The sequence below is a fragment of the Kogia breviceps genome, chromosome 12 (genome assembly GCF_026419965.1).
Source record: "Kogia breviceps isolate mKogBre1 chromosome 12, mKogBre1 haplotype 1, whole genome shotgun sequence".
NCBI lineage: Eukaryota > Metazoa > Chordata > Mammalia > Artiodactyla > Physeteridae > Kogia > Kogia breviceps.
The window spans coordinates 30,496,128-30,508,411 of NC_081321.1; the positions used below are offsets into that span (position 1 = coordinate 30,496,128).

At 37.3% G+C, this 12,284-nt stretch overlaps 1 protein-coding gene across 1 annotated transcript in view; it reads right to left on the reverse strand.

The window, feature by feature from the left end:
• CPNE8 (copine 8) overlaps positions 1-12,284 on the reverse strand; it is a 249,780-nt gene that overhangs the window by 187,105 nt on the left and 50,391 nt on the right. Inside the window, 1 exon segment of the mRNA XM_059082256.2 lies at positions 10,795-10,841. Coding sequence (XP_058938239.1) covers positions 10,795-10,841 — 47 coding nt within the window.

Genomic DNA, 12,284 nt, shown 5'->3' on the forward strand with positions numbered 1-12,284 from the left:
AAAATTATTCTGGATTTGTTTATCAGCTAACAATCAGAAAAGTTCTGTTGAAGTATAATTCTTGGACTTCCCTAGTGGCACAGTGGTTAAGAATCTACCTGCCAATGCAGGGGACACGGGTTCAATCTCTGGTCCAGGAAGATCCCACACGCCGTGGAGCAACTAAGCCAATGCGCCACAACTACTGAGCCTGTGCTCTAGAGCCCACGAGCCACAACTACTGAGCCCACGTGTCACAGCTACTGAAGCCCGTGTGCCTAGAGCCTGTGCTCCACAACAAGAGAAGCCACCTCAATGAGAAGCCCGCGTACCGCAACAAAGCATAGCCCCCGCTCACAACAACTATAGAAAGCCTGCAGGCAGCAATGAAGACCAACACAGCCAAAAATAAATAAATAAAATATAAATCTATTTATTAAGAAAAAACAGATAACATGATACTGAAATTTTTTAAAAAAGAAATAATTCTTGTTCAGCTGGACATAAAATATCGATAGAGCTAACAGACTTCAATTTAGCCTTATAAACATAGGCAATTACATTAAGCCTAAACGTCTAATTCTCTATAACCAGAAATATCTGTAAAACTATTTTATGTCCTTTTCTAAACAGAAAAATTTCAAAGCCAATCTACAGTTGTTTCCCAAACTGGTATGGCTGAGGTTAGGAATCCAAATGAGTGTGATATGGTATTTACCTGAGGGACACACAACAAATTTTTGCTAAAACAGTAATGCCTTAAGAATGACTATACCTTCTGTAGAAAATATTAGTTTCACAAAGTTCGTTCAACCACATGCCACACAACTTCTCCTCAATTCTCTTCTGTTACGATCCCCTCAATCACAGTGGATACAGATAGTAAGAATAGGGCTTCCCTGGTGGCGCAGTGGTTGAGAGTCCGCCTGCCAATGCAGGGGACGCGGGTTCGTGCCCCGGTCTGGGAGGATCCCACGTGCCGCGGAGCGGCTGGGCCCGTGAGCCGTGGCTGCTGGGCCTGTGCGTCCGGAGCCTGTGCTCCGCAGCGGGAGGGGCCACAACGGTGAGAGGCCCGCGTGCCACAAAAAAAAAAAAAAAAAAAAAAAAAAAAAAAAACAGATAGTAAGAATCCTTCAAATGTCTACTACAGGAATATAATCTCTACAGACTGAATTCTCAGCAGTATATTGTAATTAAAATTTCTTTTATAAAATAGAAAATAAAACTAAACCAAACAAAACCGTGCAGCTGCTCTGCAGCATGAACCCAATAGTGCAGACAGTGTCAATAACCAAGTTGGACCCTCAATGGTTTAGCAACAGTGACTGCCTAAAGACCATGGGGAGTTTCCTCTTTCCTGTATCAATAACTTTATAGATGCTTCACTCTATTATTTCAACAGAACAAAAAGGATAGAATGAAATGAGTATACCCTAAGCTTTAAGAGGTAAAAAGCATGTTTTTCAATGAACGCTATAATTCAAATTCCTAAATATGTAGTTAAAGTAACGATAAAAAGCAGCAGAATAAGCACTGAGCTCTCATAAGTACTTTGCATGCCACGTGAATGTTCTCATATGAAAAATGTGACCTTTGTACCAAATTATCTACAAGGAGGCTTGCAACTCATAAATTCTGAAACCACGATCATTAAGTGTGTGCCTATATTTGAGGGTATCCTCAAATTCCTCCTTTTAACAAATATTAACTGAGCATCTTCTAAGCACAAAAGCCCTATCCTAAATGCTGTAGGGAGGAGCTTAACCTTTACGGAGCACTGAATTAAGAAGTGAAGTTAAGACATAGAAGAAAATAGGTTCACAAAAAAGTCTTTAATGTTTGCTGAATGATATAAAGTAGAAGGCGACAAGGACCATAAGAAAGATATTTAAGTTATGGGATTTCAAAAAGATGAAAGGAGGAAATTCTAGTTGTGAGGGTTAGAAAAGGTCAACAGGCAAAGTAACATTTAAGCTGAGCTATGAAAATTTTTCTTATCCTTTCGGAATATGTGTGTGTTTACATATTATACATATATTATTCAGCATGGACATGAATAAATATTAAAACAATGGAACAGTTCAGAACAGAGACAATGTCAAACTATAGAAATCAGCATTTGGCAGTAGATTTGCCTCCAAAGTACACTCACTGTGGGTTATAAACAACTTCAGTTTGCTTCATTTCATTATATAACATACGGAATTGGGAACCAACTCTGTAATTTTAAATGTTTAAAAGTAATTCACAAAATAGATGACCTATGGATAACTGAAATTTAACTCAAAGAAATTAACTGCAACATTTTCAGAACCTCTCAAAGCCAAGTATGTGTGCATCCTTAGGGACATGACTTTGCTATTTCCATTCACCACTAAGAGGTCTTCATATTTTCATAATTCATGGTACTTTATCATTTCTAGCTCCAAATTATTATGCACTGAAATATCATTTTACTTTTAAAAGATAATTACTTTGACAATTCACAATCATTAGATGGAATTTTTTGAAGATACGCAGGTAATTGTAATAGTGTCAGATATCATTTTTAAACTGCAGATTACCACTATAGTTTTAAATAATTTTTTTATCACTTTATTTGCAGCATTTGTTTCCACATATTTTAAGCTTTTTTTTCTTTTTTAAATTTCTCCTTACTGCACAAAAGTAATTCATCCCAGAACATAAAATCATGTGGCTAGTGAATACATACTTTTCCAGAATACATCTAAATTCAAATACAAACATGACCACTATATTACTGACACAGTATTGATACCTAAATCAGTAAATGGATTGTATAGTCACACTGAAGTTGCTGGTAAAACTCTTCAACTATATTTTATGCTCCTTGAGGTAAAAACACTATCTATTTAAAAATTTTTCCACCACTGCAGCTACATGATAGGCACCCAATAAATACAGGTCAAATTGATAAATGGATGAATATATTTTAAATTTTCACTAAAATATCTATAATATTTTTACTTGTCTTATTCCAAATACACTGAGGGTAATTATTAGAGTGGTTCTTGTTATTATTTTGTAAAACATGCTCAATACTTAAAAGATAATGGGAAGAATTGATACTATGAGTGCAAAACTCTTTATGACTTCTATAGCATCATGAAATCAGAGTTGCAAGTAATTAGAACTAATCAAGTCCAGTTTTTTCCTGATGAATTAGTCCAACCCCTCTTTGAATACAGAACAGGACATCCACTACAGTTCTAGTTCCAGGATACTGTTCTAGGAAACCCATTCTACCATGGAATACTCTAAATGTTACAAAGGTCTTACCCACAGTGAATAAAATATGCCTTTGTCTCTTCATCCTTTGAGCCAAATTTTTTCTTTCCTCCTTTCTTGTTTCAACTTCAAGTAACTGTACCCCCATGTCTAAATCAAAATACTTTTAAGAATTTGAAGACAATCATTATGACTACTCAGAGTCTTTGCATTTTTCAGGTTAAACATTCCTTCATTAACATGACATAGTGTCTATCCCTTTCTTCAGGATGGTAGCCCTCCTCATATATGGCATTTCAATGATCTCAAATGGAGAATTGAAAACAAACATTCCAAATTTGCTCCTACGAGAGCAAAATACAAGAGTATTTAATTGAATCACATGAAATTGCCAACACTCAACCACTTTGAGCTACAAAAATGACAATTTAATATAGTTCAACATAATAGCATTATCTTCCTTAATGTAAGCATTGCACATCCATCAATGCATCCTCAGATTGCATTAGCTTTTTAGCAGCTATGCAACACTCCACCATCATATTAGGTTTGAGGCCAAGTAAATCCCACAGGTCATTTTCCCATCAACTGTTGGACTTGTACAATGAATTTTACAGAATGTTGTAACGCAGGAATTTACTTACCTGCCACTCACTGGTTTTGTTATTCTTAAAAATGTATTTTGATCTCTTAGAGAACCAAGGTAGCCTTAATCATATAGTGTTTACTATGTGCCAGTCATGGTCCAGTGGTTAAAGTTTAATCCTCATAACTACTGTGTGAGCTAGAATCATTAGCATAATTCCCCACATTTCAGATGAGGAAACAGTCACTAAGAGGTCAAGTGTACTCCCTTAACCACTGTATACCATACTGGCTCTCAATATAAAGAAACTGACTTTCTCAAATGATTTGGTTGGGATTTAATAATATATACAGTGTATTTCATTTTTTTCACCCCTTTCCTTTATTCAGCTAGTTCAATTAGATGCTATATACAATGGATTTTACCTACAAAATGCTGTCTCTGCATCTGACACTTCCTTTTCTATTCTTCCAGAGTATTCTCTAGTTCTTAACACTTTTAATGTTTTTGAAGTGCTGTCTACTGAAATTGCCTCTTAACTGGTATCTCCCCATCTTCGTCCATCTTTTCCCTACCCATTCTGTATAATTCTGGGTCCTATTTCTCATCATATTCTCAATTTCTACTTTGTTTTTATACCAATTTTGCATATTATTCCCTCTTATACATTCCACCCCTTCGAAGAGAAAAATAAATAAGTAAAATATTCTGTTTTCTGATTTATTTTAATATTATGCCATTTCACCTAAATAGTAGGCCTCTTCTCTTACTTGTTTTTCATTCAAAGTCAAGCTGAAGAAAATATGAAGAAAGACACAAAGATCAATTTATAGAATTTCTTTCTGTTAATAAAACCAGAAGGTGAAGGTTGGGGTCAGATAAGGATTCTGCAAATTAGGAACTAAATCCCCATTCTATTATTTACAACTGGCTAACTTTGGTCAAGTCACTTAAGCTTTCTGTTCTTTAATTTCTTCATGTGTAAAATAAGGATGCTAATGGCATCTACCTCTTAAGGTTGTTGTGCAAACTAAATTAGTCAGTATTCTAAAGGGCTTAGAACAATAGTCATTATTATTATTATGAAAAACACTGTAAATTAAATAAGAAACTTACATCTCATTGCTTAGGCAATAAGAAAGCCTCATCATTAAGGATTTTCATTGGCCAAGATGCCTGGTCCTATACATTATGGATATTTATCTCAGTTCCTTTAACAGTCCCTCAAGCAATGTTGTTTTCTAGACACTCCTGGTAAATGCTCATCTCCATCTGGCCTTTTGCCTATGGTCAGTCAACAGTTCCACTGGATTGTCCCAGGCCTCTGAGAAAGGTAATCTAAAGTGAATGACAAGAGTCAGCATGTCTCTTAGGAAAATAATCAAAGGAATAATTGGACAGAGTAACATGAGAGAGAGTGGCATGGACTCAGGAGAATGTTGTAACAAAGGAGACAAAAAATAACTGTCTGAATAAAGGAGGTGGCTCATCTGAGTTTATGAATGAAAATTTGTATCACTGGATAACTAATTAAATAAGAAAGGTGTGGGAGAGAAAGTCAAGGATAGCTGCAAAACTTTGATATTTTGTCTGGTGATGCCACTAGCTACACGTAGAGCAAAGAAGAAGCAGGCATAGGGTAAGGATGATGAATTTACATTTGGATATGCATAGTTTGAGATAAATATTGAATAACCATATGGAAATGTACATAAGCAATTAGATATGAGAAACTGGTGTTCAGTGCCCCACTAACCCATTATCAGTACAGACTACTGTTGAATTGGTTTAGTTTCCCATGTTTGAGAATAAATTATAATGATCTAATTCTCACCTTCCATCTCACAGTTGACATACCTTGGTAAAATGGCTGGCTGCAAAGCAATCTGTGACAACAAATACCACAAATATCACTAGGAAAATCTCGCCAGAAACTGTAACCTCATTAAAACAATGCACTTCCTGGGATAACCAGCACCACAAGCAGATGGAAATACCTTTTATTTTAATATGCTCCCCTCCCCTCCAGTGATCACCTTTCCATTTGAATGCAGAGATACTCTAGAAAACAAGTTAACTAAGATAATAGTTCTGACAATGATAGGCCAAGATAGCAGAGTAGAAAGGCCCTGAGCTCACCTCCTCTCACAAGCACACTAAAATCACAACTATTTGCAGAACGATCAATGAAAAACACTGGAACCTATCAGAAAAGATTTTCTACAACTAAAGACATAAGAAGGAACCACAATAGATGGGTAGGAGGCACAGATTCATGAAATAGTCAAGTTCCATACCCCCAGTTGGCAATTCACAAACTGGAGGATAATTACATTGCAAAGCTTCTCCCATAGGAATGAGAGTTCTGAACCCCATATCGGGCTCATAAGCCCAGGGTTCCTATATCAGGAAGATGAGTCCCCAGAGCATTTGGTTTTGGAGGCCAGTGGGGCTTAATTTTGGGAGCCCCACAGGAATGGGGGGAATAGAGATTTCACTATTAAAGGGTGAACATGAAATCTCACATGGTCTGGAACCCAGGGCAAAAGCAGTAATTTGATAGGAGCCTGGGCCAGAACTACCTACTGGTGTTCTCCAGAGAGGAAGGAGGCAACTGCAGCTCACCCTGGGGACAAAGACTCTGATGGCAGCCATACCTGTAAGCTCCTTCTACCATATGGGCACTGGTGCTGGTGGGTGCCATTGTGGAAGCCTCCCTCTAGCTCAGTGACACCAAGACCTGGCCCCACCCAACAGCCTGTAGACACCAGTGCTAGGATGCCTAAGGCCAAGCAACTACCTGGGCAGGTACACAGCCCCACACATCCACAGACAGGCTGCCTAAAAACCTCCTGAGCACACAACAGCCTCTAAGACATGCTCCTGCTCACCAGAGGACCCAGGATCCAGCTCCACTCACCAGTGGGCAGAATCCACTGAGCTCTGGCTCTGCCCCCTCCAGGAAGGCTTCTCTAGCCTCTGGACCAGCCTCACCCACCAGGAGGCAGACATCAGATGCAAGAAAACCATAACACGACAGCCTGAAAACCCAGCCTGCCCACAGCAGGACAGACACTGCCCTGACACCCCATGGGCTCTGGCCCTGCCCACTAGCAGGCCAACACGAGCTTCAGAACACTCCAGACCCTGTACCCAACTGTGTCAGGAACCAGCCCCTGTAACATGACATCAGCTCTGGGATCCCTGGGCCCTGCAACTAGATTCCAGGATTTGTCTGGCACTAACCCCAGGACCTGGCATCACCAACCACTATACTGGCAATAGCCCCAGAGTCTTCTGGATCCTGACTCCATGCACCAGTGAGCCAGCAATTATCCCATGGGTATCCCCTTGGGTCCTCCAGCCCTACCAACCAGCAGCTGTCAGCCTCTGCACAATGCAAGGCATTGCAACCAACTGAACTAAGAGCCAACCAAACCTACCAGACCACCACATACAGCCCACCAAAAAAGAAGGACCCACACAGCCCTCTTAGGGGAAACCCCTAGAGCAAACATGTTGGGTGACAAAAATGGAATGTGCTGCTGGGACACATAGGATATCTGTTACAGAAGCACACTTCTCCAAGGTCAGGAAACATAACTAAACTTCAAGTATATGAAAATACAAACATCACCTCAGGAAAAATGAGGCAACAGAGGTAAATGCACCAGATGAAGAAACAAGATAAAATGCCAGAAGAAGAACTAAATGAGGTAGAGATAGGCAATCTATCCAAAGAAGAGTTCAGGTAGTGATGTTAAAGTTGATCAAAGACCTCAGAAGAAAGACATTCCATCTGAAAACAACAGAATATAAGTTGCACATGGAACATTCTTTCCAAGTGCACATGGAACATTCTCCAGGACAGATCACATGCTAGGCCACAAAACAAACCTCAGGAATTAAGAAAATTGAAATAATATCAAACGTCTTTCCAACCACAATGCTATGAGACTAGAAATCAGCTACAAGAAAAAAACTGCAAAAATCACAAACACATGGACACTAAACAATATAGTACTAAACAACCAATGGATCACTGGAGAAATCAAAGAGGAAATAAAAAAATACCTAGAGATGAACACAAAAACACTTTGATCCAAAACCTATGGGTCACAGCAAAAGCAGTTCTAAGAGGGAAGTCTACAGCAATACAAGCTCATGTCAGGATATAAGAAAAAGTTCAAACAATTTAATCTTACACCTAAAGAAACTGGAGAAAGAAGAAAAAATAAAACTCAAAATTATTAGAAGGAAAGAAATTATAAAAATCAGAGCAAAAATAAATGACACAGAGACTAAAAAAAAAAAGGAAAAAAAATCAGTTAAACTAAAAGCTGGTTCTTTGAAAAGATGAACAAAATTGATAAACCTTTAGCCTAACCTAATGAGAAAAAAAAGGGAGAGGGCCCAAATCATTAAAATCAGAAACGAAAAAGGAGAAGTTACAAATGATACCACAGAAATAAGAAAGATCATAAGACTACTACAAACAATTATATGCCAATAAAATGGAAACCAAGAATAAGTGGACAAATACTTTAAAACATACAATCTCCCAATACTGAACCAGGAAGAAATAAAATATATGAACAGACCAAATACCAGTACTGAAATTGAATCAGTAATTAAAATACTCCCAACAAACAAAAGTCAAGGACGAGATGACTTCACAGGTTAATACTACCAAACATTTAGAGAAGAGTTAACACCTATTCTTCTAAAACTATTTCAAAAAAATTGCAAAGACAGGAAGATTTCTGAAATCATTCTATGAGGCCAGCATCATTCTGATACCAATACCAGACAAAAATACTGCAAAAAAAGAAAATTACAAGCCAATATCACTGATGAACATAGATGCAAAAATCCTCAAAAGAATACTAGCAAAATAACTCCAACAATACATCAAAGGATCACACAACATGATCAATGGGATTTATCCCAGGGATGCAAGGATTTTTCATTATCTGCAAATCAATCAGTCTGATACACTACATTAATAAACTAAAGAATAAAAACCATGTGATCATGTCAAAAATGCAGAAGAGGCTTTTAACAAAATTCAACATCCATTTATTATAACTCTCTAGAATGTGAGCATAAAGGAAACATATAAGGCCATATATGAAAACCCATAGCTAATACCATACTCAACAGTATAAACCATAAGAATTTCCTCTAAGACAAGGCTGCCCACTGTCACCAGCTTTATTCAACATTGTATTGGAAGTCCTAGACATAGCAATTACACAAGAAAAATTTAAAAATAAAAGAAAAAATAAAAGAAATCCAAATTGGTAAGGAAGAAGTAAAACTGTCACTGCAGTTGAAATGATACTATCCACAGAAAAACCTAAAGCAGCCACCATAAAACTAGTAGAGCTCATCAATGAATTTGGTAACTTTGCAGGGTACAAAAATAATATACAGAAATCTGTTGCATTTCTGTATACTATCAATGAAATATCAGGAAGATAAGTTAAGGAAACAATCCCATTTATCACTGCATCAATAAGAATAAAATAACTAGGAATAAACCTACCTGAGGAGGCAAAAGACCTGTATCCCGAAAACTGTAAGATGCTGATGAAAGAAACTGAAGATGACACAAACAGATGGAAAGGTATACCATGTTCTTGGACTGGAAGATTTGAGATATAAATATATATATATACACACACACATATATATAAAAAATGGCATATTAGCCATAAAATAGAATGAAATTTTACATTTGCAACAATATGAATGGACTTGGAGGGCATTATGCTAAGTGAAATAAGACAGAGAATGACAAATACTGGATGATATCATTTATATATGGAATCTAAAAAATACAACGAACTAGTGAGTATAACAAAAAGGAAACAGACTCACAGGTATAAAGAACAAAACTAGTGGTTCCCAATGGGGAGAGGAAAGGCGGGAGGGGCAATACAGGGGTAGGAGACTAAGAGGTTAAAAACTATTATGTATAAAATAAGCTACAAATATATACTATACAACACAGGGAATATAACCAATACTTTATAATAACTATAAATGGAGTACAACCCTTAAAATTTGTGAATCAGTATATTGTACACCTGAAACATAATATTACACATCAACTATACTGCACAAATAAATATATAAAATTATTAACCATGAAAAAATGTAATTCTGCCTCCTTGCTCTTACTCCATTACACAAAGTATTTGTATTAGGAAACTGAGTTTCTACTTTATTTTCAAATAACAAGTTAGTAACTGTCAAAAAGCAGGTGATAATTGATATCACTTTTAAAACGCTTTAAAGCAATATTTTATAAAATCAGCAGTTGACCTCAAAAAGTGAGACTAAACCCACAAACTTCAATTATGTAAGAATTGGATCACATTAAATTTATGTAAGACTGAGGAAAATACAAATTCAAGGCTAGATTATTCCACAGAAAGATCATAAATGAGCTAAACATTAAGAATTATTAAGAACAAAACACAAAGATTGCTTTCATCAAATTAAAATGAAATAAAATAAAAAAGAAATTCAATCTTTGGGTTGAAGGACTTCCCTGGTGGTGCAGAGGTTGAGAATCTGCCTGCCAATGCAGGGGACACGGGTTCGAGCCCTGGTCTGGGAAGATCCCACAAACTGCAGAGCAACTAAGCCCATGTGCCACAACTACTGAGCCTGAGCTCTAGAGCCTGCAAGCCACAACTACTGAGCCTACGTGCCACAACTACGGAAGCCTGCATGCCTAGAGCCCATGCTCCACAACAAGAGAAGCCCATGCACCACAATGAAGAGTAGCCCCTGCTCACTGCAACTAGAGAAAGCCTGTGAGCAGAAACAAAGACCCAATGTAGTCAAAAATAAATAAATAAATCTATAAGAAAATTACTAAAATAACTAAAAACAGGAAATTATCATCTTGATCACATTATAACTTATACCGTGTCTTCCAGCACAATTTTTAAAATTCAAATTCTTACCTCTCTCCATTCTTTATTTCCAACTCCTTGTACATACAAGACACAAACTACAAAAGATGAAAAAATAAATATGTCTAAACGTTTTTTATAAATATCAGATATAAATGTATCCAATTTATTTTTCAGCTGTACAAAAGCTATATTAAAATTAGTTCCTAGTTCCTAGCCTTATTCTGGCATGAAAATTGCTAATAAATCATCACATGATGAAAATTTTTTGTAAAAAAGCAAGAAACAATATCAGAGCTTTAGAACTTAGCATGTATAGAGCTAGGCACAAAAAAATATAACAATTATTTGCTAATGTCTTCAATTGCATTATGCTACAGATATAGATAAAAAAATTTTTTAACTAAGGTTAAACAGTTTGAAATATTTCAGTATGTTACCAGTCATAAGCTCTTCCTAGGATACTTACAATGCTCAAAACCATCATAGGAAGGATATCTGGAGCAAATCATATGCCACATTTAATATTTGCAACTCCTATCCTCAATGTTTGTAAACAAGTAAGAAATCCTATGAACCACAAAAGGAAGTCGCAAAAAAGGGAGATTAAGAGTTTGGGGTAAAGATTAAGGGATAAAAATATCCTACCCACTTGTCAATGGGCCCCAGGAATTTTTTTTTTTTTATCCTTTTTTGTGTGTGTGTGATACGCGGGCCTCTCACTGTTGTGGCCTGTCCCGTTGCGGTGCACAGGCTCCGGATGTGCAGGCTCAGCGGCCATGGTTCATGGGCCCAACCACTCTGCGGCATGTGGCATCTTCCCGTACCGGGACACGAAACCATGTCCCCTGCATCGGCAGGCAGACTCTCAAACACTGCGCCACCAGGGAAGCCCCGCAGGAATTTTTAATACCCACAAATTTTAATGCCTTTTCTCCAGTGACTACCTTAAGAATTCTTCTGTCAACTGACAAAAGCTCTCTCCTGTAATTAAACCACACAGGTTCACACATTTGTAGAGATGGAGAGCTGCAATAATCTTGCAATATTGCAAGATTTGGAATCACTACTTGATTTATATATTATTTCTGTTGTTTTCTAATTTAAACTGTCTTTCACTTTACAGTTTATTTTCAATTTTCAATGTATATAATTAGGAATCAAAAACTTCAGCTCAGGGTTTCCCTGGTGGCACAGTGGTTGAGAGTCCGCCTGCCAATGCAGGGGACGAGGGTTCGTGCCCTGGTCCGGGAAGATCCCACATGACGCGGACCGTCTGGGCCAGTGAGCCATGGCCGCTGAGCCTGTGCGTCCGGACCCTGTGCTCCGCAACAGGAGAGGCCGCAACAGTGAGGCCCACGTACCACAAAAAAACAACAACAACAACAACAAAAAAACTTAAGCTCATTCAAGATATTATATAATTCACTTGGTTGTACATGCCTTTATATACTGCATTTATTCACAAAAAAAGGAAAATGATTACTCTGACTTGATCATAAAATTATGGCCTATTACAGTTGTCTTTCAAAGATAATTTC